At 37.1% G+C, this 27,873-nt stretch overlaps 1 protein-coding gene across 1 annotated transcript in view; it reads left to right on the top strand.

The window, feature by feature from the left end:
• The first annotated feature begins 411 nt into the window (after positions 1-411).
• LOC131160689 (agamous-like MADS-box protein MADS4) overlaps positions 412-27,873 on the top strand; it is a 72,818-nt gene continuing 45,356 nt past the window's right edge. Inside the window, exon 1 of the mRNA XM_058116545.1 lies at positions 412-711. Within this exon, the coding sequence (XP_057972528.1) occupies positions 527-711 (185 nt within the window). The 5' untranslated portion in view covers positions 412-526. The remainder of the gene's footprint in view (positions 712-27,873) is intronic.

The following is a 27,873-nucleotide window of genomic DNA, read 5'->3' as shown; positions in this document are numbered from 1 at the left end:
AATATAAAATTTAAATTTTTTTTATTGACAAATTGTCCATCTCACATACTAAGCATTACAAAGAAAATAAGACAAAAAAAATTCCTTAATAAAAAAAAAATTGATAAGAAATATTTCCAAACTAGATAATTATGCAAACATTAAGTTTTATTTATTTAATTACATATACTTAAGCAGACAGCTGCTAAAGTATATCAATTTATATTTCATTTCACAGTCAATCAACTTCATTCCATGAATCAAAATATTGGGTTATAAATTTGTGAAAGAAATTTTCATTATTGAAAAATGAATAAAGTTTTAATTTGCTACAGGAATATCTCTTTCACACTGGTGCTTTTATTTTTGTCACCTTTCTGTCAGCATCAGAGGGAAAACAGACAGAGAAAAGGAGGAAAACCAGCTGCTAGGGAAAAAGGGTTACTCCTCCTGAGCAGCCTTGAAGGAGAGCTACCTAGCTCGCTATACGCATCTATAAACCCTAAGATCTCAGAGGCAAATACAGAGTTGAAGATCGATCAGATCGATGAAGCGAGGCAGACTGGAGCTGAAGCGGATCGAGAACAAGATCAACCGGCAGGTGACCTTCGCCAAGCGCCGAAATGGCCTCCTCAAGAAAGCATACGAGCTCTCCGTCCTCTGCGACGCTGAAGTTGCCCTCATCATCTTCTCTAACAGAGGCAAGCTCTTCGAGTTCTGCAGCAGCTCCAGGTAAACACACTTGCGCACTTACATTTCGTTGCATTGATGAGTATTTTTATCGATGAATATATATATATATATATATATATATATATATATATATATATAGCTAGCTCTCAAATATCATATTTTTGACTAATGCTTGAGCTGAAATCCTAAATATTGAATGATTCCGAAATGCTGGCTTGTTGATCTTGATTTGCTTTTGGAAATATGAGTAAGTGATTAGAGTATGATTTTCATATGCATTATATGTGAGAACCGAGCATATGTGTTACTGTTTTATCTGATTTAGTCGTTGTGCGTGATTAGCGAGTTTTGTGAAACTTGATTTCGTGCAATATTTATGGTGTCAAGTTTTAGATCTGCGGCTAGAATCGGAATATAAAACTGGAAATGCAGTATTAGGCGTCAGATCAACTCCGCCGATTACGTTGCACTAATTACTGTTTCGATATACATATATATTTTTTTCGAAGGAACTAATTAGTTACTATATATTTGTATACTTCCGAGTAATATGGATCAGCTTCAATCTTCTTCGTGAATTGAAAGACACAAATCTCATGTTCAGCTCATGAATAACGCTTTGACTTTTGTAAAGCTGTAGATCTTGGGTCTTTGGATAATTTTTTTGAAGCTTGATTTTATGATGACGATCTAAAACATTTAAGTGAGCATAAAATCGACAAGAATTACGTAGATGCATGTGCGTAATGTATTACTAGCTGCTTCTTTTGCTTCCACGCATTTAGGGTCCATGATCATTAATGAAATATATGTTTTTCTCTTGCACCAGCTCAAAGAAAACTGCTTATCCCAAGTCCAGAGTTCATTGGAATATTTTGATTTTTTTTTTTATAAAAAAAATTATGGTGATGTGCTTTTACAAAGTTAGAGTTGACAACTGCGTCCTAGGACTAGTTCCTCGGCAAGGCATATAAGGGTAGCTCACGTGGGCCCACATGTGGGGATTTTAGGGTGCTTCCCAAGACATACGAAGCGGGATAGTTATCATCTTCTTTCATTTTTTAAATACAAAAGACATATTTTGCGGTTTAAAGCTAGCTTAGAACTTTTAAATTGAAAGTAGTAGGTTAATGGAAGTATTATGGCATTATGCAATGGAACATAATGCTCCCATAGGCCTCCAGCCACTATATATATCACTAGCTATTGCTGCAATATATCGTAATGCTCAAGTCATATTACTATTACGGCAATTAATTAATTTTAATTTGAAGGCTATTATATTTTTCTCTAATTTTTTGTTGGAAACTAATTATGGTACATGTGTTGCATGTGGAATATATTTTATATGTTACATATAATAATCAATGTTTTCTTGAGTAAGAAAAAATAAACTCTTTGTAACTAATCTAATCTTATTATCAGCATAATAAGATGTAATTTCAATTATTGACAATAATAATTTAAGTTAAAAAATGAAATTCTACAACTTGTATGACTAATCAATATATATTTTATAATTAATTGCATTTTAATAAGGTTACTGAAAATTCCTTGAATTTAAGCTAATTTATGTATAACTGTATTATTTTTTAAAATAAATTATAAGCTACAATTACATGTCTAATATCCAAAAATCAATATTATCATTACAAACAAGAATTTAGTCCAAAAAAATATATATATAATTTACATAACAAGGAAAAGAAAAGAAAAGAAAAGAAAATAAATAAAAGAAAATAAAACAAAAAACTCTTTCATACTCTCTTCCTTGGTGTGCACATTTCTTGAATTCCATGTGTAAAGTAGAACTTTTTCCTAAAGGTAACGCAAAGTTATTGAATAATATTGTCATGAAGTTGGTTACCAAAACAAAATTTAGAAATGTGTGGTTTTTCACAAAATGCTTACCAAAAGTAAAGTTAATATCTACAATAAGCTCATAAGTATCCCCCAAGTTAAGGAGTTGAGGGTTGCAAGCAATCCAAATGGTAGGATCATGAGCTACTAAATTAGAGCGCCTTTAGGCTTCTCCAACAAATTGAGAACAACATCAATAGATGTTTTTCTTTAAATTAAAGTAGAATTATTGGGCTCCATTGGGTCTTCTTAATTCTTCTAACTATCATTTATTTTTTAATTAATGTTTCATTCTCTACTTCTCGACCCAAAAAAAAAGAAAAGGAATGAGAGAAAGAGAGTTCTATCTACCTTTGCAATACAAATCAATACAATCTAATAGGTAAAGAAAAGAAAAAGGAAACAAGAGAATGGATGACGAAGTTTACCTTGTCTCATGCATATATCATTAATGTTTTTCTGTGCAATGTAAGTTTGTAGTAAAATTACCATACAGGTCCATAAGCATGTGAGAAGATGAGACACTAATCATGTCTTGAGAAAACAAGATTAGCAGAGTGAGTTTTTTATATGATGGGGGAAAGACGAAAAAAATGGAAAGACAGAGTGTTGGAAGTTGAAGAGAATGGGGAGAGGAAGTGAAGCGTTGAAAAACAAAGGGTTGAGAAGGGAACTATGTGGAGTAAAAAAAACAATAAGAAAATGGGTCTTTTGGGCATAATGTTACAAATTGAGATATAACAATAATTTAAATTTTACATAAATAACACTCAAAGGGTAATCTAGGTAATAAAAAAGTTATCACTTAGAGGACTACCAAAATTTTTTCTTTAGCCTTTTAGGAGTAGTTTAATTAATTAGAGAAAAAAATTTAAAATGTTCCAATAGAGAATGTTTGAGGAAGTTAAGAATTAACTTTTTATTCCATATGAGCACAATGGCTTGAATACAAAATAGCTATTTGTAGGTATTATTATCAAACAAAATATCAAGTTAGATGTACAAGTTTATGAACATGTTCTCTCAATTTCTCTTAAAGATAATTTTGATCATAAATATCAAAAGTCCTTTTAAACCTTGGAATTTAGTTTCAAATTTAGCCTTTTGACATTTGAGTTTAGCATGCTTTCCTCTGTTATTTAAAATTTTGATGTTAAGATTTTGGGAAATTAGCTATGTAATCCTTTATAAAATAAATCAATCCCAAATACATATATACGTGTAACAACCTCAAAATCCAACTCCCTCATCCTTCTTTCCAATACCCAAAAAGGATAAAGAGAAAAAGAATTATTCTTACATTTCTCCAAGAAATTGACATAAAGAAACAACACTAGTGCTTGTATGACGGAATATGCATACTAGTAGGAATTGTATGATCATGTTTCACAATAAACGTGAAACAAAAACATAGAAATTGTTGTTATGTACTAATACTTTCTATCAATTTAATCAGCTTGGAAAATGCAATAAGGTTGGCTAGGTATAGATGGAGTATAGAGCAATGTAAATATTAAAATAAACATAATTGAAATATAACTTATTAAATGAAGCTTGTAAAATCAAAACTCAAAATTTTTATGTTGACATTGGATTGCAAAAAAAAAAATTTTTATAGTCTAACCATGACAAAATTTTAAATTCAAATTATTAAAAGTTCAATATATGATTTTGGCATTAGCCATGGGCCTCTCTCTCTCTCTCTCTCTCTCTCTCTCTCTCTCTCTCTCTCTCTCTCTCTCTCTCTCTCTCTCTCTCTCTCTCTCTCTCTCTCTCTCCATTTGCTTTAAATTGTGTGGAGATTAATTGTTGGAATTGTTGTTTTTTCACCTTGATGCTCTGCTTGCTTCTCCCACATATCAAGATCATTCCAAAGCTTAAATTCTGATTAACAACTAAATATTTCACATTTAAATTGAACATTGTTGTTTGAAGATACTTGATATTAAGGTTTCAAGATACTACACATTCGATCATAGGTTCATTTTTCTTGCCTTTACTTGTCACCTATATAACAACTTCCTCAAATTCATCTCTTTCATTACGCACCCTCACTCTTCTCCTCCCCTAAAAACACCCAAAACATACAATTTCTTCAAAAATCTAAAAAAAAAAATCATAATTTTCATAACACATCTATCATGGTAGGGAATATGCAATAGGAACTAGATATTACATGAAAGCGTGGATCACAATGAAAAGGAAGAGAAAATAAAAATTTTTTATATTAATTAATATTTTCTAGCAATTTAAATGATATAAATTTTTTTTAACCTTAATTAAGTGAGTCTAATGAGCCAAGGGTGGTGCATGCGCTCAGAAGAGTGATGAATAATATTCAAATAATATATGTAAGAATAATTAAAAAGCAAATAATTGAAATATAAAAGTAATTGAGTTCAAAATCGCCATAAAGATTGCAAACTTACAAGACACAAGTTTGATCTTGAAATTCTTCAAGATTTTGATCATGAAAGCATTTGACTGTGAGATAGCTAACAAATGAGAGGAATAAGCATAAGTAAGTTTTTTTGAAAACGAAACTTCTAAGGTATTGCCTTGCATTTGTTAGATTTCTCCTTTTATACTTAAAAAAGTTGCATTAAAGGGGTTGTAAATTTTTTAGTAATTTCAACCAAATTGGGTTAGTTTGAATTAGTGTATTCAATCACAATCCCTGACCACGGGATCAGCCACAATTAGCTGTTCCATTTATAGTCAAAAAAGCTGCATTAAAGAGGTTGTAAAATTGTTGGTAGTTTCAACCCAAATTGGGTGAGTTTCAAATAGTAAGTTCAATCACATTCTCTGCCCATGGAATCAGCCACCGTTAGCTGTTTTGATCTTTTGTTTTTTGAAATCAAAGTCTTTTTTCATTTTGAAAAGGAAAAAAAAAAGATGTTCATTTTTTTCTTGTCATTTGTCTTTCATGAAGGATGTTTTCTTTTTGAAAATGAGGTTCCCCATTTTACTTTTTAACGGACAAGTTTTCCAATTTCCTTAAGTTAAGATTAATTTAAATATTTTCCTTAGTAGGGTAAATCATCTTTTGAAAAGTACAATTTCCTTTTAGATATTTTGGATTTTCCATAACTTATTGTAGCACTCCTCTTAGGATTTTGAAATATAAACAATAGCGTCCATATCCATATCTATAACAATGCTTTTGCAGTCTATTTCTTTATCAATCACTATTAGGTTGTGAGAGAAGTTCAAGAAGATGCATGTAAATAATAAATATAAATAAATATATGTTGATCAATGAATCCAATTTGAGTTTGAGAAACTCCTGTAAATACAAATCAAGATCACAATATATTAATGGTTTTTTTTTATTTATATGAAACAATAATAAAGAAATAGTAGCAAAATGAACTTTTGTAAATAAAATTCATTTGCAAAATAACGAAAGCAAAAGGCTATAACCGCCAAAGTCTTTTGGAGTAAACTCTTAACTTCTCTCATTATGTTAAGTTTCCCTATTATGCAAAGGATGACCCACATACTTGGATTTCTTGATAAATACACAAGTGAAATCCATGTACAAGTAAGTTTAGAGGACTTTATGCTCGGTGGTAGCCTACTTGTTGTATTGGAATGGATTGGTTCATTTATTTAGTTGGTTGGGGCTTTCTTTGGAAGATGAACGATTATCTTCAAAAAAGTTAAAATAATTAACTTGAGAAGCTATTGTTGCAGTAAGTATGTTTTGTGCATCCTTGGAGACAACCAAGAAGAGAGTGAGGGAGAAAAAAATTATTGTTGAAAATTCAAAATTAAAAATTTCCGCAGTCAACTTGATCTTAACGATTAGATAGTAATATTTCATTTGATTAAGTTGAAGTTTTGAATATTTGTTGGTCGCTCATCCTTCCCTTCATTTTGGTTGGTTTAATTGTCATATAAAGATCTACGAACTTGGTTTCATAGTTTCGAAAGCAACCTCTCTTTTTTATGAGACCTCTACATTTCTTATTGATGTTTGATTCCATCTTGTTATTGATGACTTATATTACTTTATAGGTCAAGAATTTGTAATTCCTGATTATTGTAGTTGATGTATGCCTGTAGTTTTAGTTAATAAAGACCCATTGTAACATATTATTCTAGTATTATGGAAGATAGGAAGCAAACTTTGGTCCCATATTTTTTTCCTTCACATCAAGGGATTTTTCACGTAAATCTTGGTTTTCTTTTCGTCATTGTATGGCTGATATGTGGTGTTGGTTACTAATTACTCCTGTTTTAATAATTAATTATTGTTTCTAGTGTTGATTGGATTAGGGAAATGTTTATTTTGAGTTATTATGTGGCTTAACCACCATACCTCCTTCTCCCAACACATTAAAGTGGGGGATTTGACTATGTTAGTTGATCTATAATAACATGATACGTGGATTAAAAAAAATAAAAAATAAATTAAAAAAGTAAGCCATGGAACTATTCTCTCCGTGGACAAACAAATTCAAAACCAGAGAAACAACTCATAAATATTGGCTTAGACACGAACTAGCATATTTGAAATCCACAAGGTTTTTGCAATTTCTTCAAATTGGAAACAACATCATCAAAATCAGGATTCATTCTATCATTTAATATGAGCCCTCTAAGATGCAAAAGATAAATGGAGATTTGCAATGAGAATACTTTTTACTAGCATGCAATCCATATAAGGAATTTTTGGAAAACAATCTTAATTGTAGATACCCTATTTGTTTGGCCATTACATAGCAAAACTTTTTATTTGTTCAAGTTCTGAAAATCTTGAGTTTTCAAAAATTGTTTTCTTTTTAAATAAACTGTTTTAGTTCTTTTTGAAGTTAATGTTAATTATTGAACATAGTGTATAGTTTTTTAGTCCCACATTGGAATGTTAGGATAACCTCACTCTTTTGTATAGCTATATATACATTTCAAAGAATAAGCTAAGTACACCAAATGATATTCACTTCCTCTTGTATAGTTATCTCTCTTTTACTTTCTTCTTGGTATCAGAGCAAGGTTGGGTTCCTTGTTTACGGATCGGGTTCTCAATTGAGTCGTATGCTCTACACTCGCCACTTATTTGGAGCTTGTGCATTCGAAAGCTTTATTGGTAGTAGGCTAAGTCGTATGCTCTTTACTTGCCACTTTTAGTAGATCTTATACATCATAAAACTTCGTCTACTATTTTCCCGGTACTTTCCGACGACTTTCCCAACGTTTTCGGCAACTTTCTGATGACTTTTCCGTCGACTTCGGTGATTCCAGTTACCTTTTTTCGGTGACTTTATCAGACACTCCAGCGGCTTTTGGTGGCTTTTCCAATGACTCTACGTCATCCGATATCCTTTTCCCTGCAGCTTTTCCGATGACTTGCTCTGCTTTGTTGTGTTGATACTTTTGCAACCTATTCCTCTTCTTTACAATGGCTACTAAGGACGGTGATATGCCAACCAAGGACAATAGATCCACCTCTTCTTCTCTAAACCATCCTCACCCTGACTTATCTTTGGCTCAGACTGCTCCTGTTCAGAAGGTCACCAGCATTCTTCTGAATGGCAGCAACTTTCATGCCTGGTCACAGACCCTTCGCTTATATATTAGGGGTCGTGGCAAGGTGGAGTGGTTGTTAGGATTGGAGGTTCACATTGCTAATACTGATTTAGCTCACTGACTGTGGTCCATTGACAACTATAGGGATTCGAACTAAGAAAATAAGGAAATTAAATAAGAAAAGGAAATAGGGGATTTCAGCAGAATTCGTCGACGAAGTCCATGTTCTCATCGACAAAGTTCCAAAGTGGTTCATCGCTGAAATTTAGAGCTTCGTAGCTGAAGAGATCTAGAACGTCTGAAAAATATTAGGCTTAGATTTCGTCGACGAAGCCCTTCTCTCGTCGACGAAGGACCTTCTGTAACTCGTCGACGAAGGTCTAATTCGTCGACGAATTAGACTGGGTCAAGGAGTCTATAAATAGAAAATTTGTTTGCTTCTTCATTAAAAAACATAATTTCTCTCTCTCTCTCTCTCTCTCTCTCTCTCTCTCTCTAACCCATGCCCACGCTCTCTTTCTCTCTCTCTCTCTCTCTCTCTCTCTCTCTCTCTCTCTCTATATATGATTTCTTGCCACTCTTTGTCAGATTCGATGATCGAAAGTTACTACGAGGATATAGGAGAGATTCTCTACAAGTTTAGCAGAGCAGATCTTTGATCTAAGTATTTCGGGAGTTACTCCAAAATCAGGGTAAGTAGGTTATTTTAAGGTTTTATGGTTGTTGTGAACTATAGGAAGGCTTAGGAAAGGATTAATGGTTGTTGACCTAAAGTTTGTATTGATTTATTTGGGAAAAATGTGGTTTCAAGATTTTGAACTGCAAACGCTGTAGGGTGAGGAGTTTGGGATTTCCAAGGGGCTTTCTTGTAAGTCAGGTAAGGGAATTTGTCTTACATCAGTTATTTTGAAATCTGAACTGGTTAAACTGTATTCTAAGGTTTCAGAAAAAATTAGGGTTTTGGGGTATGGTCTCCATTTTTCTTTAAACTTATTCTTATTATATTAAAGGTTGGAGATGCTTGAACCCTTTTTTTTTTTTAAATTAAAGGATATTTTCTGAACCATTTATTATATTATAGAATATTTAATCAAATGAGCATGACATGAGATGGTAATTGTGAATGAATTGAACTTGTGGAATATTTGGTATGAAATATGGGAACTGGAGTTCCAAATTGTTTTCAGGAATTGTGGAAAATCAGATACCAGTTTAAAACCGAGGGCTGTGTATGCCTATTAATGTTGATTAATGAATGAGTTTGTGAAAAATACTGGAATTGCTTAAATGCTTTATGGAATGAAAACAGGTTACTGTGCTTTCATTATAAATTGTATATATGATGTATGAACCACCTGAGGAACTGGTTACTATGGAAGCACAGTACCGTTGCTAATAGGTGATACAGTGCAACCACGCCTTATTGGTAAGGGTGGGTATATGAAAAGTCAATTGGTCAATGGGCTCTGGTGTTTGATTCAGGGTGGGAAATAACTAAAGTGAGCTTGTAACATTGAAGTCATTAGACTGGTGGGCCGCCAGAGTTAGATCAGGTCGATGGACTGTACAACCCGTACCATAGGGGAAGTAAATGGTGTTTATGTGGTGTTCCTAGGCAGGGAGGAGTTCGATCTGCATATACATGATTTAAAAATAAAATGGGCGGAGTTATAGCTTTGAGTACTGGGCCAAGGGATTTTACAGTGTATGGGCCTATATCCTACCCCAAGCTCGGGAACTCTCGCTTGTAATGAGCTACACTATATTTTGTAGGGTTGAGAAGGTTTTAACTGCACAACTTATTTTAGTTAAACTTACTATTGTTTTTTGTTGGAATAAACTTATGCAGTCACACACTGATGTAATATGATCCACCTTACTGAGAAGTGTCTCACCCCAATATACAATCTTATTTTTGGTCCTATAGGGAAGAGGACCTAGCATTCTAGTGGGTTCTGGAGCGTAGTGTTTTTTGAGTCCTTTTGTAAGTACTTATGTAAGTACTGGATTATGGTTAGGTTATCTTTTTGGGGTTGTAATAGAAACATTGGAGATATTTATGTAATAGTAATGACTTAAAACTCTAGTATGGTATTTTGAGAATGAAACTTTTCCACTGCTTTATTGTATGTGCTTTATAGATAAAGCAATCGTGAACCCTTTGGGGTCAGACCCTCTTATGTATGGTATCAAAGAGTATTTTTTTATGTTATGTTTTCTAGAATTCTGGGCCCACGTGGTGGGTCGGGGCATTACAACAACTGTGTTATCCTGGGTTGGATATTTGCTTTTATGGAAGATCGCCTCTATAGGATGTTATTGTTTCACGATACTATTTGCAGCCTTCGGCCTGCCTTAACCAAAATATTCACCCACACAAGGTGTGAGCCTCAGATTTTTGAACTTTATCAGGAGCTCCACCAAGCTACCCAAGCTTCTTTGGGTTTATCTGTGACTGACTTCTTCGGCTATCTCTAGTCTCGGTGAGAGGAGCTTGCCCAGTATGAGCCTCTTTCAAAGTTTCCTATCGAGGCAACAACTATTGAGGCAAAGCGCCAGGATCATCGACATACCTATCAGTTCTTCATAGGTTTAAAACCTGAGTTTGAATCACTCGAGACTTAGATTTTGAACACACCCCGATTCCCTCTATGTACGAGGTATGTGCAATGATTGATGGTGATGATCGTCGATGACGTCTTCTCCTTGGATTTGCTTCTTTTAGTGTGCCCGAGCAGGTTGCCCTTGTAGCCCCTATTGGTGCTAGGTCTGTTGATCGCAAGATTCGATTATGTCAGCACTGCCAATGGAATAATCACATCATTAAGCATTGCTTCATTCTCCACTCTGAGCTGTAATAACGTTACTTCAAATAAGCCTTTCATGGTCGTGGTTGTGGCAAAGGTCGTGGACCTTCTAACATTGGAGCTGTTGCAGAATCTCTTCCTACACCTCCAGCTTCTCTTACTCTTGCACCTACTACTGCTTCATATTTCTCTCAGCTCCAAGCTCAGCTTACTCAACTTCAGTCTCAGATTAGCCTCCTTGCCTCTACTGCATCCTCCTCTACAGCCAGCTTTGCTGCAAGTAACCCTATTGCCCTTTTAAGTAAGTCTAGTATGCTCTGTGGCACACCCGTTTGGATACTGGACTCAGGAGTGAACAATCATTTGACTAGTGAAGCATCTCTCATTACATCCCTTGAACCTTCATTGGTTCATACTGTCCATATTGCCAATGGTACCTCTCGTTCCATTCATACCCAAGATACTACCTGTTTATCCTCAACTCTATCTTTATTCCCTATTTATAATGTTCCATAATTTTCCTATAACTTGTTATCTATTAGTTGTATTGCCAAACAATAAAATTGTGCTGTGGTTTTCTTACCCAACATTTGTTAATTGTAGGACCTGAGTTTGAGGAAGATTTTTGGGAGGGGCTTTGAAAGGGACGAGCTCTACTACTTTGGCGATCTACCTTCCTGTCTTGCATCCTTTTCTAGCTTTCAAGCATCTGTTTTTCCTTCTGATGCTTCTACGATTTTCTCTTTTAAAAACCTTGGATTTGTGGCATGCCTATTTAGGACATGTAAATTTTAAATATTTGTATTGGTTTTTCCCAAAATTTAATAAATCTTGCAAGAATTTTAGTTTTTAGTGTGCTACTTGCGAATTATCTAAGCATGTTCATTTATCTTATTCGTCTCGTATGCACCGTTCTCTTGCAACTTTTGATATTGTTCATAGTGATGTCTAGGGTCCCTCCCTAGTCTCCTCACTCACTTAGCATTGATATTATGTCACCTTTATTAACGATTACTCCCGTTGTACCTGGGTCTACCTCATGAAAAATAAATTCGAAGTTTTCACTCATTTTCAAGCTTTCTTGCGAATGATGAAGACTCAATACAATACCATGGTTCGTATCTTGAGGTCTGACAATGGCCGTGAGTACCTCAATAATGAGTTTCGTGTTGAGTTGTGTGAACAAGGTATTCTCCAACAGCTGACTTGTCCATACACTCCTGAACAAAATGGTGTGGCTGAATGCAAAAATCGCCACATCATCTCTATTGTCTATTGTCTTCTTCAAGGAATATAAGTCTCCAAGTCTTATTGGCCTCACGTCATTCTCATTGTAGCCTATCTTCTTAATTGTACCTTTAGTCGTGCATTACAAAATTTTGCTCCACTTCATCTTCTGCATCCTGACAGATCCCTTTTCTCCTTTCTTCCTAGAGTGTTTGGATCTGCTTTATTCACGACCGAAGTCCTTCTTGGACCAAGCTTGATGATAAGGCCATCCAGTGCATTTTTCTATGGTATTCCTATATGTGTAAGGAATAGCCCTATTATGATCCTATTGGTCGTCACACTTATCACTCTATTAGGACCGGAGGAGCCCATGAATGGGCTTGATACACATGGGTGAACACCAACTTGACCCAAAATCTTAAGCTTATTGGGTCTTGGCTCCAACCATGTATATATACACCCATCATCCACTTTAATTTTCCAATGTGGGACAAGCTCACAAGTGGAATTCTCAACAATCTCCCCCTCACTTGTGAGTTCTAGCTGCTCCCCCTTGAACAGAAACCGTCTCCCTTCTGGGATAATTCTCCAATAGTGGCTTAAGTGGGCCTTACCACTGGTGCCTTACGTGCCTTAGATTGCATTCCACGTGCGAATCAATCCTACCTCTCATGTCTTGACCCTATTCGGATCCATCAACAACTTAGATAATCCTAATTGGACTCAGTCACACACTTGGTCCTCCAACTATTAGTACGTCAAGAGAATTAACTTCACGTCTCGACTTTTTACAATGTCACTCACCCAGAGTTACAAACCATCGGCTCTGATACCACTTGTTAGGACTGGAGGAGCCCATGGATGGGCTTGATACACATGGGTGAACACCAACTTAACACAAAAGCTTAAGCCTATTGGGTCTTGGGTCCAACCATGTATATAAGCACCCATCATCCACTCTAATTTTCCAATGTGGGACAAACTCACAAGTGGAATTCTCAACAATCTTGTTAGGAACCTTTGAACAACCAAAAAGATGTGACACCAGAAATTTAACGTGGTTCAGTCAATATCAACCTACGTCCACGGAGCACACCACAAAATTCATTATTCGCCGAAAATTTACAATTCTCACTCTCTCTCTCCCTCTCTTCCTCATCTCTTTCTCCTCTCTGCTCTCTGAGCTTCTCACTTGTTCAACTCTTGTATTCCTTAGCCCTCTATTTATAGGACTGATATTTAAATCACAATTAATACATTAAATTACAAATTTGGGAGTTTCATCCATCATGATAAAATCAAAATAAATGGAGAGTGTTTCCAACTCCTGGCTATCTCCTAGCTCTAGCTACAACAATCTCCCACTTGGTGTGACGCCTCGAAACCCGACAAGTGAGGCCCGTGTGCCGCGTGTTCCAATCACCTATATCTGATACCATAATTAACATGCACGCAGCGGAATATAAATAAATAACCTCAAATAAATACCAGAGTTCTATATAACAACCCAAAAACGAACACTACAACATCCAGATATCCATATCTACAACCAGCATTTAAAACAAAATCCAGTACAAATATATATGTATATATATACCAGTATCTCACAATACCCCAAAAAGAAACCACCAAATACAATCCCAACCAAGGCCTTCAAACCCGGTCTCAAGAAGAACCTGAAAATTTGTTAATTTAATTAATTTTCTTAATAATAATTTTTTTAATTAATTTTTGTTTTTTGGGTCGTTACACTTGGAGACAGAGATGCCTCCTCAACTAGTATCATGAATAAATGATGTGCTCAAAATATGTCTTCAAGCATGAAGACCAACTAAAGTTGAACTCAACTTCAGTTTCTCTATTATCACCACCTTCCTATATGCTCAATTCCTGCGTACTAATCTAATGGCTGTCAGCATTACAACTCGTGCAAAGATGTCGGTGTAGTCAATCCCTTCCTTCTGTTCGAAGCCTTTGACTACCAACTGAGGCTTATATCTTCTAAAGTCATGCTCCTTTTTGATTATGTACATCCACTTGTTGTGAAGGCCTTTGGGAAACTTAATTAGTTCCCACATTCTGCTGGAGGTGAGGGACTTCATCTCATCCTTCATCGCATGCTCCCACTTGCTCGTATCTACAACCTGACATGCTTCATCATAGCATTCGAGCTTTCCTCCATCTATAGGAAGTAAGTAATCAATTTACCTTCTGTTTGGTATATGGGATTGAGTAGATCTCCTAAGCTCTGGAGCTGGAGTAGGAGACAGTGGTGCAATGATCTGCTCCACCGGTTCCTCCACCTGAGGATTCTCGACATTTTGCTATTGTGTGTCGACACATTCTAAGTGAACTAGTTCTAGTCTCTTCTTCATTGGGGCACGGGTGTTTATCTAAAAACCGACCCTCTTCTGTTTCCCGACTATACAATCCTCACACATATTAATCTGCACTGACTATAGACCACTCAATTTTTCCTTTGAGTGCATCACCCTGAGTCCCTTCTCGCTCATATGACCAAGTCATTGGTGCCAGATGTTGTTGTCGTCATTTCTTGCAGCAACTAAAATAGACATGGAGGCATTGGAGGTTAGAAAAAGTGTTCTGCTTTTATTACCTCGCGCAATCGTTAATACACCCTTTGAAACTTTCCATTCATCGCCAATGAATTTCGTTGTGTATCCTTCATCTACCAGCTGACCAACTGAGATCAAATTCTTTCTCAAGTCTGGAATATACCTAACATCTCTCAGTTTCCATACTGAACCATTCATTTTGATCTTCACAACTCCCTTATCGGTTATGTCACAAGGTTGATCATTGCCAAGGTACACCTTACCAAAATTACCTGGTGTATACTCCTCTAGGCAATCTCTACAGCAAGTCGTATGAAATAAGGCTTTGGAGTCTAAAACCCAAAACTCCTGCTTGCTCTCCAAAGAGCAGATCAACAAGTCATCATTTTCAAAAACAATATTTGCATTTGTCTTTGCCCTCGTCTCCTATTCTTTCTTCTAACTTCTGCACTGGTTCTTGTAATGACTAAATTTTATACAGTTCCAGTACTCAATAACTTTTCTGCTATGGGAACCTGTGACTTAAGTACCGCAGGGATTTATGGATTTAGATCGCCTAGATCTAGATTTGCTCTAGTTGTTTGATCGTCCATGCTTGTTTCCTTAGCCTCGACTCTCCATGTTCAAGGCTGAACTCGAAGTGGAGTCATGGTTCGACTGCATTCTGATTTCCTCCATCAAAATCATGCTGACGACCTCATCGTATACAAGCTTCAATTTTCCTACGGAGCTACTGATAGCAGTAACAACACCATTCCAACTTTCAGGCAACTAACTGAGAATCAATAGAGCCCGAATCTCATTATCAAACGTTATCCCGAATGAGGCGAGTTGATCTAACAACTCATTGAAATTATTCAAATGTCTGCTGAAACTTTCACCTACAGACATGATCATCATAAATAGTCCTTTCATGATATGTACTTTGTTTGCGGCTTAAGGCTGCTCGCACATATTAGAGAGCGCATCTATCAGAGACTTGGTGGATGATATATACTTGATATTGAACGCCACAGACTTCGACAACTTCATTCTGATGGCTCTGAGAGCTTTTCGATCAAGAAACTCCCACTCGTCCTCATTCATGGATATTGGCTTACCCTTCAACGATAAGTACAATTCCTTCCCAAACAAATAATCTTCCATCGGCATCTTCTAGAAACCGAAATTGTTTCTGTTGAACATTTCGATTTTTGAGCTCTTTTCATTCGACATCTCGATTTGCTGATCTAGAGATGGAATTAACTCAAATGGATAGCATGGCTGGATCCAGAATGGTCGAAAACCCTAGAAATGGTTCAAGTCACTTGAAAAACAAACCCAAAATAACTCTAAAAAGCTCGGTCAAAGTTAGGTCAAACCTGGTCAACTCTACTGACATGGCACGATGATGTGGCAGGGCTGACGGGGCACCTGCTGACGTTGCAGTAGGGTCCATTTGCTGACGTGGCAGTGGGGTCTGTCTACTGGCGTGGTGGTGGGTCTGGCAAACATGGCAACTAACTTAGTGTCAATAACGTGGCCGGTTCTGAGACGATGGGTCAGATACAGATCCGCGGACCAGGTGGCGGGTTGATCCGATCTGAGAGAGGCTCCGGGTCGGGTCAGATTTTGACCGAGTAGGGTTGAGGCAGTTCGAGTGAGGAAGATGCGTGCAGCGCATGTAGCATGTGATCAGCTGGTCATCAGGGCGTGACCAGCGCGTGGTAAAGTGTCTTGCTCTAGTGTGGCGCATGGAGGTGCATAAGGCTTCTTCTGAGCTCCTTTCAAGCTCTGACTTGCATGGTTCTCTTCGTCTCAACGAACTGAATATGATGGTGGCCTAAAAACTCAATTTCGAGCCACTAAACAGAGCTTTAATTTTGGGATCACTTCCGATCTGGCTTTCCTGCTCCAACCGGGCTCTGATACCACTTTTTAGGAACCTATAAGCAACTAGAAAGATGTGACACCAGAAATTTAACGTGGTTCGGTCGATATCGACCTACATCCACGGAGCACACCACAAAATTCACTATTCACCAAAAATTTACAATTCTCCCTCTCTTCCTCCTCTCTTTCTCCTCTCTCCTCTCTGAGCTTCTCACTTGTTCATCTCTTGTATTCCTCAGCCCTTTATTAATAGGGATGATATTTAAATCACAATTAATATATTAAATTAAAAATTTGGGAGTTTCATCCATCAAGATTAAACCAAAATAAATGGAGAGCGTTTCCAACTCAGCTCCAGCTACAACAATCTCTCTCGATGTCATGTTCCATAAGTTTACCCCCTTCTACACTGACTCCTCTCCTTCCATATCTCTGCCAGTGCCATATCCACTTCCTCGACCTGAGCCTATCTTTCTCCCACCTGTACCAGTGCCCTCTTCTTTGGTGCCATCTTCATATTCTAAGCCTCCTACCTCTGCCCCCACTGGGCAAGACCACATCTCTTTAATTCCACAGGTTTACACTCGCCAACCGCGCCCTTTGGAGTCTCTGTTAGCATCTTCACTGAGCTCAGGTATGTCCTTGTAGTCCTTGATCCCCCTGCTCCCTTATCACGGTATCTTTCTCGAATCCGTCAAGCTCTTGATAGACTTTCTTTAGCCTGTTCTACTGACCACCCTATCTCCTAATATTTTTCTTATCAGGATATTTCCTCAAGTTATCAAGCCTTTTTTTGAGATAGGTTGATGCTATTATTATACCTCGCTTAGTTCATAAGGCCCTCCAAGACCCCAAATGAGTTGCAGCCATGCGTACTGAGATGGAAGTTCTACATCAGCAACATACTTGGGATCTTGTTCCCCTTTCTTCAAGTGCACGCACGGTGAGCTGGTACTGTTGACAGGTATAAAGACCACTTGGTAGCCAAAGGTTTTACACAGATTCTCAGACATGATTTTCATGCTACATTTGCTCATATGGTGAAGCTTACTACTATTCACCTCTTGATCTCATTGGCAGCTTCTTTCACTTGGCCTTTATATTAGCTTGATGTCCTGATTTTTCTACTCAGGGGGGAGTATTCTGGAAAGGTGTGTAAATTGCCCAAGTCCTTATATGGGCTTAAGCAATCACCTCGTGCATGGTTTAGAAGATTCAGTGATGTGCTTATCTCTATAGGATTTATTCAGTGCCAATCAGACCACACTTGCTTTATTAGGCGTTTCTCCCATGGTCCTTGCACCATTATCTCTGTTTATGTGGATGATATTATTGTTACAGGTAATGAATTTTGCAGAATTGCTCAGATTAGAAAGGACTTAGGGGACACCTTTGACATCAAGGATCTAGGACCCCTCAAGTATTTTTTGGGCATCGAGATAGCACGCTCCCACAAGAGCATTTCCCTCTCTCTGTGGAAATATGCCCTAGATCTCCTTATGGACACTGGTATGTTGGAATGTCGGCCTGCTTCTACGCCCCTGGATCCGAATATGTCCCTTTTTGTAGAGTCGGGTGAGCTATTGACAGACTCTTCAGTGTATTAGAGACCTATTGGTCGCCTCATCTATTTGACCAACACCTGGCCTGATTTGGCCTATACAGTGAGCCTAGTAAGTCAATTCATGCATTCTTCTGGGACTTCACATTTTGATGTCATCTATCATATCTTACGGTATGTGGAGATCTCACCTAAACTGGGATTATTCTATTCATCTGGAATACAACCATGTCTTTCCGTGTTTACTGATGCTGACTATGCTAGGTCCAAGACTGACAAATGATCTACCTCAGGTATTTGTACTTTCAAGGGTGATCATCTTCATTCTTTGAAGAGTAAAAAGTAGGCGGTAGTTTCACATTCCTTTGTGGAGGCTGAGTACTGTGCTATGGCACAAGGTACCTGTGAGATCCTGTCGCTACGCTCTCTCCTATTTGAGATTGGATTTCCTGTGACAGACTCTTCTTTATTGTTTTGTGACAACAAGTCTACTATATCTCTCTCTTCTGATTTAGTTCTACATGAGAGGACCAAGCATATTGAGGTGGATATTCACGTTATCAAGGAAAAAGTTCATTCTGGGATTATCTCTCCCTACTTTATCTCCTCCAAAGGCCAAGTTGTTGATGTCTTCACCAAGTCTGTTGACCTAGGTTTATTATAGACTTCTATCTCTAAGCTTCAACTTGTCAACATCTTCGTTTCAACTTAAGGGGGAGTATTGAACATAGTGTATATTTTTTTAGTCCCACATTGGAATGTTAGGATAACCTCACTCTCTTGTATTGTTATATATACATCTCAAAATTATAAGTTAAGTACACCAAGTGATATTCACTTCCTTTTGTATAGCACTCTCTCTTTTACTTTCTTCTTTAATCATAGGCACCTTCTAAGGTTTTTGCCTAAGTGGGAGCTCTCATTATTTGACTTGTTTCTCTCAATCTCACTACCTTAAAGTAAAGTTTCTTTCACGAAGCTTGTGTTACAAAGTGTTGTTTACATTCACCCTTTTTGCATTACAAGAACAACATTATATATATAATTTCATTCTTCATCTATAAGTTGTTTGCATTGAACCTCCTCCACCTGCATTAACTTGCATGCATAACATATTTCAAAGTCGATTTCATAAGTTAGGGCATTTTAATTTAAAGACTGCACCCTAGTTTGAGCTAATTTGTGATTTGGGCCCATTATGGTCTCATTGCTTCTATTGCTGCCAATTTGGGCCTATTGGGTGTTTAAGGCCCACTGTGGGCCTTTGTTTGAGGTAGAATCCCAATGTGGGCCAATTTTGGTGATTAAGACCCATTGTGGGCCTTTCTTTTTTAATTAAAGCCCAATCTGGGCTAAGCGTAATTTAAGGCCCAACTTAAGACCTTTTAATTGAGTTAGCTGAGTTCCTATATGGCTATTCCCCATAATCTGCAATTCTCATACAACTAGTTCCTATGGCCAACCAAAATCGATAGTTCCCAAAGAACTATTTCCCATTCCTAACTTGCCTTCAAATAAAGGTTGAGGACTAAAATGGGAGAATTTTTTTGGGATGTTCAGAATGAGTGAGCATCAAGGAAGAAAGCAACCGAAAAAGTTCAAAAGGAGACTACGTTGAAAATGATCAATCAGTAGCCTTCTTGCACTTTACTGGCAAAAGCAGTGAAGGGAAAGGAGTACTTAAGAGGTAAGTACCCTCATTCTCTCTCATTTTGATGAATACATAACTTTATTCTGTCTATTTGATTGAATGAATGTGGTAGAAAAGGAAGATTAAGGTTGTTGCTTGATCGGTAAAAATGAGATTGCAATATTTTGAAATGAAGAATGGTTGATTGCAAAATTGAAATTGATTTTGAAAGAAGAATGATTTTGCAATTACTCATTCAATGATGTTTTTTTTTTAAATAAAAATAATTCCCTAACATGCTTTTGATTGAATAAACCTAAAATCCCAAAATCAAAACAAACAGAACACTTAATTCGATCACTTAAATCCAAAATTCAACTCAAAATACCCATTCAAAAAAAAAACAAAAAATAAAACCAAAATCCTCAAACACAAATACCCAGGTCAAAGTGACCTAAAGACCTAATCAAACCTACTTGAAGACTTGGTCAAAACTACCTATTTACCCAACCCCATCCCAACTTACCTTAATTAAGCTAAGCCAGGCCTAAGCATGACTTAGGCCCAAACCCAAATCCAACCCAATTACTTAAGTCAGTAGACCCATAGACGTAGCCCATGATTGATCCAAGCCTACTTAAGCCCAACTTAAGCCTTTCCCAAAACTTAACCTAAGCCCAACTTGCTCAAGCCCTAGCCCAAACTTGATCTCTAACTCGTGTTAAAGTTCAAAACTCAACTTAGGTCCAAACCTAACCTAACCCATACCAAACTTAACCTAGCCCAAGTCTAACTTTGACCCAAACCATAGTTAAGCCTCCCCTAGATTTTCCACTTTGTTTGGTTCGAAAGAAAATGCAAGAAAGTAAAAAAAATGAAAGAAAATAAAAGAGAATGAGAATGGAAGAGTAGAGAGCAATAGATCAAAGAGGAGAAAGAGTCAAAGAACACACTTAGCTAGTCCTCGAAGGGAAGTCTGGCATCCATGCCCGTGGTTTGGGCAACAAAGAGAACCCTAAGGTGTTTTGTGGTTATGTGAGTATGAGGGAGAACCAAAATAAAGAAAGTGAGAGTCGGTAAAAAAGAAAGAGAATAAGAAAGAATGAGATTATAGCAAGAGAGAGAGAGAGAGAGAGAGAGAGAGAGAGAGAGAGAGAGAGAGAGAGAGAGAGAGAGAGAGAGAGAGAGAGAGAGAAAACGAAAGAAAGTGAGAGATCCTTACTTGGGCGAAGCTGACAAGGGCAGAGAAGGCTAGAAGTGGAGGCAGTCATGGTCATGGCCATGGTAGTAGCAAAAAGAGGTAGAAGGCAGAGATGACAAAGGAGAGAAGAGAAAGTACGAGAGAGAGAGAGAGAGAGAGAGAGAGAGAGAGAGAGAGAGATGAGAAAGGAAAAGAAGGGAATGAAATGAAAAGAAAGATAAAATAAACAAATAAATATTTTTAAATTAATAAATTCTAAAAAATCCCTAGTGGGTTATGTGTGACAACCTGCTTAATTTCCACATTTTTTTTATAATGATATAATAAAATCAATATCACCAATCTCAGTAGATCATAATCCACCTGGACCCATAGGTACCAGGGATACATCAGAAATACATCACGGAAGCCTATGCAGTGGGAAACATAAATCACAAACACCTCATTATACCATATATCACAATACCAGAGTAACTACAATCACTATACACATATATACACAACACCCAACCCAAAAAGATGTCTTAGGCCCATTTCCACAAAATACATTCAACCCTATCAAAATACTTATCCTTCTAAAAGGGCAGATCTACCGTACTAGATCAGCGGGGCTTTACACGCTCTCCTATTAGGGGCTCCTGAAAAGTTTATAAAATTTTGGGGTAAAACACCTCTCAATAAAGGAAATAAACTAATACCAGTGTGTGGCAACATGAGTATTCGTGTTATACATATACCATACAGAACATATTTAGTAATTGTTATGTCGGATTTGGGAAAACATATATATCATCAAAACATTGCAGGACATACTGCATTTTCATAAACATATATCATCTCATATAATAATAATAATAATAATACAAAAATATTTCTGGTAGGTTAGCTGGTCGTTGTCATGTATTACCCTCACAAGACTAGGTTGTGTGACCCGAAGGTGGGATCTGACAATGGTTGGCTGACCACTGCCAATTCAAAAGTACAGTCTGTAAGTCTAATGGGTCTGCCAGACTTGGTTCGTACACCAAGGGCGCTCTCACACACTTCTTAAAAACCACATTGACCATCCAATCTCACACCACTCCATACAGCAGCGTTAACACAGATATCATGATCATGAAGACCATGGGCACATAGCAACAATACCGTGCAAGTGCTAGCCTAGACCAAGCCAACCAGGTTCTGATATCATATAACATATACTGAAACTGTGATACATGGATATTTCATATCATTAATTATCAAATCAATCATGTCATTTTGCATATATACGTATATCATGAAAATCTTCGGCCCGTACGCTAGTATTTCACATTTTATCATAGCTCGGCCCGTACGCTGGCAAATTATAGCACAACCCGTACATTGGCAAATCACATCCATAGCTCGGCCCGTACGCCGGCAAATCATATATATAACTCAACTCGTACGCTGGAAAATCATACACATAGCACAGCCTGTACGCCGGCAAAACATATAAAAATCTTGGCCCGTATGCTGGTTTTTCATTATAAAAATCCATATCATTAACACATTCACAGAAACAATATTTCATATTAATTTCTACTCATGCCACACTAAACAGGTTTTCCGCATATTCAACATACCATCATTTTTAACAGTGTTTTCTCAAATATAAATCATATATATGAACATATTTACTTTCCTGAAATCAAATGCTATATATACATACATTTTCTTAAAAAGAACTAGCTTAGTTTATCCCCCTACTTAATTCCTGAAAAGCCTTTAAGAAAATATGTCCCACACTCGCAGGGTTCCCCGTTCAACACCCTGAAAACAGAATTTCCCAAAACTAAAGTTTAGTATTTCCAAGTGTATAACACTTTCCACAATTGTCAATTAACCAAATACTGAGTAGAAAGTCTTACCCTGGATTTGGGATGGTTTCCACTTCAGCCCCACCGACGATCCGTTCCGACAGACTTGTAGAGAACTTTCCCAAGAGTGTCGTGGTGGCTTCCAAATCGTCGAACCGGCGAAAATCTTGACTGAAATCAAAGAGAGAAGGAGGAAGGACTGAAGGGTAGGAGAGAGAAAGGATCTGCGCAGAAAATTTCAGCTGAAAATGAACTTTAGGCCTATTTAAACTATGGCCTTCCTCGACGAGCCACGTCACCTCGTCGACAAGGTCAATACAAAATTCGTCAACGAACTTTCCCCTTTGTCAACGAAATTCATACACCCCAAAATCATCCCCTCGGTATTTCCTCGTCGATGAGCCACGTCACCTCATCGACGAGTCACGCCACCTCGTTGACGAGCCCAATTATATTTTTGTCGACGAATCCCATCCTCGTTGACGAGCTCCTATTATACCCTCATCAACGAGTCCCCTCTATTCATCGACGAAGTCGATTGCCTCCTTATGTTTCCTATTTCCTTTTCCCTTTCTTTTATTATTTAAATATTATTATTCTTTGGGTTGTTACATCATGTGTCACCCATTGTGAGGTGACACGTGGCAAAATGAGGACCATAGATCACTAGCAAGGTGATGTCACTCGGTGATGTGGTGCATTCCTAATTGTTCCGATTTGAGTTTCTATGAATGGTTGGATCGCTCTCACATTAGTGATATGGGTGAAAGATTAGGGGTCAATAACTTTGCGCCACGTGGAAGGAGATGAGACAAGAGGTGACATAGGTTGATGTCACCCTACCATGTGTCTGCGTTAAAATTTTTTTTTTTTTTTTTTTTAAAAGAAAAGAAATCTTATCTGTTTATAGTGGGCCATGTGTCACCTCTTATGGGTGACACATAGCAAGGCGAGGTCTTTTCCCACTTCTCCCCTATTGACTGGGTCAACCTCATTTAGCCCTAGTAAAATTGATTCACTAGTGCTTATTAGTCAAACCAATTTGACTAGTCGTACCCCTTCAACCTGCCACCTAAACTTCCCCTTCTATGTTTCAAAAATTTGAGAAAAATTGCAAAGAAGCCGTTAACAATCAAGGAAATTAGAAAAAAAAAAATTAGAAGCCCTTTTGACTTAGAAAATTTTAAAAACTAAAAATCATAAAAATAAATAAATTTTATGGGAAATATTTCAAAAATATTTAAAATATATATAAAAAATCCTAAAAAATGGAGGAAAATTATGAAAAAAAATTGTATGACCCATTTTGCTTGATTTTGGTAATTTTTCAATATGTTTTCTTGTGTGGCTTACTCATTGCATGCCCCTTCTATTAGACTTTTTGGATTTTGGTGCATGCCTTGCATATATGTTTGTATGTTGAATTTTTTTGTTGTCTAATCATTACCTATGCTTGTTTGCTACTAATTATATAAGCCAAAGGAACTTTCCTATGGACTTTAGAAGTATAACTTAGCATGCCTTTAAGAATCATAGGTGAGAGTGTCTTTGTCTCATACAAGTATAACGTCCCAACCTGGGTCTGTCAGAGAACACTGCATCTCTCCTCCTCCACTTGGACCAGACAATAGGGGGGCGGGCCTTATCGGACTAATTACTAGTCCCACAAATCAACACGTGTCCTTTTCAATATGTTTTTTCCTCACTCACACACTTCCTAAAAAAACTTCCAGGAGGTCACCCATCCCAATATTACTCCAAGCCAAGCACGCTTACCAATGGAGTTCTTATGGGAAAGTTCCCGAAAAGAAAGGTACACCTTTGTTGATATGGGTAGTAATATCTAATCTTTTTAAGTCTTTTCATCCATGGGGTATCACAACAAGACCATTCAATAAACTAAAGATCTCGTAAACTATGCATCAAAAATGAGGAAAACAAACTAAATAAATAAATCATTGATAGGGTCATTGGAGGTCGTGTCCTTCGCACGCTTTTAGAGATTTTGAGGTGAAGATAGTCTCTGTCTTCTGCAGGGCTATCCAATATTTAACGATCAAGTAATAAAATAAAAAATAAGAATTAGAGTTTTGATTGGTTGTTTTTGAAGGCAATTTAAAACTAATTTGGTACCATATATTAGACAAGTGTGAAGGAGTGCTAACTTTCCCTTACATAATCGTACTCCCGAACCTACCCTGGTAACGCAAACCATTGACGACTAGTTCCCTTAGACTTTGGTGCATTTTAGCGACCAATGAACTAGTGACATATAAGTAGCTGTTCTAACCTCACCTAGGATAACAATAGGTTAGTGGTGACTCTGTTGACTTACAAGTAACTCATTTTTCACTCCTATATTTTATACCAGGTTGCCCAAGATATCGAGTTTGCCACTTAGTCAAGATGATTTGGAGATTCGACTTCCCTTTCTTGGGAGTTGACCACCTCTAGGGACGTTATGACATTAATGAAGTGGAAAATGACTTTTGCCCAAAGATTGAGAATCTTTTGAGATTAACTGTAAAACAATTTTTTTGAAGGTCAAAATAATTTCAGAAATCTCAAAGATAGTGGGAAAAGGGTATTACACCCGGGATTTTACTTTCTTATATGGAAACTATCAATAAATTAGATTTCTTTCGTTTTAATTTTAAGATATGCTCAATTTAAAATTAAAAAAAAAATGAGAAAATAAAGGTTAAAAGGAGGCAATTGCATCATCGATCTTCCAATGTTGAGCAATTACTGACTCTCTCTTTTTCTCTTCAAAAGTTTCTTTCTCCAGAAAATTCTTGTTGGCTTTATGGGGGCTAGCATCAACCCTGTCTGCAATAGGGCAGCGGCTCAAGGATCACATGGGCTTTGCATGCCCAGCTCGCGGCACCCCTGCTTGGAACTGGTGCAGTCCCTCATGTCCACTCAAAGCTTAGTGCGGGGCTCTGTGTTGTTGTTTAAAGGAAAAAGTTGTGCCCCTTCTACCACCAATTGGTTTTAAAAGAATCGATAGCGCTTGATCCTGACAAGTGGTATCAGAATGAGGTTGCAGGTTCGAGCGCCCCAGGGACTGCCTAGGGGCCCAAGGATCGCATGAGCTTGGCGTGCCCAACCCGTGGGACCCCTGCTTGGAACTGGTGCTGCCCCTCATGTCCACTCAACACTTAGTGCAGGGCTCTATGCAATCTATTAAAGGAAAAAGTTGCGCCCCTTCTACCACCAATTGGTTCTAGAAGAACCGGTGGTGCTTGATCCTAACAATTCTCTCTCTAGTTCTCTTTAGAAAATTCTTCTCTCTCTCTCTCTCTCTCTCTCTCTCTCTCCTAGAAGTTTCTTTTGTCTATCTCTCTCCAGCAAACTTCTTGATCCTTTCTTTAGATAATTCTTTGCTCCTCTTTAGAACTTTCTTCTCCATAATTCTCTCTAATTCTATATAGAAACACCAGGAGCTTCCTAGAAATTTCAACTTAGCTGCCATCCTCTTTCAACATTTATATAAGGAGCTCAAGGCTTAAATGTTGGACAAGTAGTAAAAATTGTGTGTGCTATGTGTACGAAAGAATTGTGAATGTGTGTGGGTAGCAAGGAAGTGATCTAAAAGTAATAGTCTTAAGAGTGTTAAGTGGCATCTTTTAATAATGAGGTATATTAGAGTGTGTAAGGACGTTTGTTGTTAGGTGTGAGTGTCACATTGTTTAACTAAGTGTAAGGTGTTGCGCTCCTATTTTATGTCCTCAAATCAATAAGATCTAGTCTTTTATTATAGCAAGGAAGTGTGTGTGAGTGGCAAGGAAGTGCTCTATAAGTGAGAGTGCTAAGAGTGTTAATTGAGTGGCATCTTGTAATTGTAAGGTATAGTAGAATGTGTAAGAGTGTTTGATGTTTGGCGTGAGTGCTTCATTGTCGGGCCAAGTGCAAGGTGTTAGGCACCTATTTTATTTCCTCAAATCAATAAGAGTTAGTCTTTTTTTTGTAGTCCACCACCTTCAATTCTCAATAAATGGTACTAAAGTTGACAATCTGAGACAGTTGCAAAGATCATGGTTAAAGGAGATTTCTCTAGTATGTGTATGTGGTTGTGAAGTCAATTGGTCTAGGTCCAAGCTTACTTGGTTAAGTACAGGACATCACCAAGTAATGATGGTGGATATTGCAACTTTGGCAAGCAATATAAGGAAGCTCAACCATAACTATCATAAAAATTAGTTTATTTGCATGCAACTTTACTTGCTTGGACAAGATTTATAGGAGATAGTTGGCACTAGCCAAACTGCACCACCAACTGATGTTGAAGAATTGAAGAAATGGAAAGAGAGAGCCACCAAAGCATTGTATGTGCTGGTAGCAACAATAAAGGATGAGCTATTACAACACATCAGAGACACAAAAGTGCCCAAGGATACATGGGATGCCCTTGTAGCTATATTTGACAGGACATATGACCCAAACCTCCAGTAGTTTAAAAATAAGCTCTATCAATCTCATAGAAAAATATATAAAGTTAATATTTTATGAAAGTTAAATCTATTTGTGAAGAGGTTTCAAATAAATTTAGACCTAGAAAATAAATTTTCAAAGACAATAATGAAAAGAATTATTTTTCATGATCTTAGGCCAAAATATAATAGTCTCATTAGTACCACTCATGGATTGGCCGAAGAACCAACTCTAATAGAGTTGGAAAATATATTTTAGCCAATCTAGAGACTTTAGACAAACAAATGTCTAGATTCTCACTAAAGGATAAAGAAAAGGCCATCTTTAGTAAGAGAATCTTTAAAGGAAAGATAAGTAGCTGTGAGGATACACATTGGAGACATTAAATCTAGAAATATGCAAGAAGATAGGCAAAAAAGGCTAGATATGACGGGGAGCTTAACAAAACCACAACAAAGAAGAAATGAAAATAAGAGATATTGGTGGCAAAACAATGTTATAACTATGGGAAGAGAAAACACTTCACTCGAGATTGTTGATACAAACTAGCTCAAGGGAATGTTGCAACATCCATATAGAGTAAAAAGGACTACAAAGAAGAATAGGACCTCAAAACATCCTTCGCAATAACAAAGGACAAGTCTAATGAAGAGC

Source organism: Malania oleifera, chromosome 7, assembly GCF_029873635.1.
Source record: "Malania oleifera isolate guangnan ecotype guangnan chromosome 7, ASM2987363v1, whole genome shotgun sequence".
Taxonomy (NCBI): Eukaryota; Viridiplantae; Streptophyta; class Magnoliopsida; order Santalales; family Ximeniaceae; genus Malania; species Malania oleifera.
Note: the sequence above shows the minus strand (reverse complement) of the source record. Positions and strands in the feature narration are given on the sequence as shown.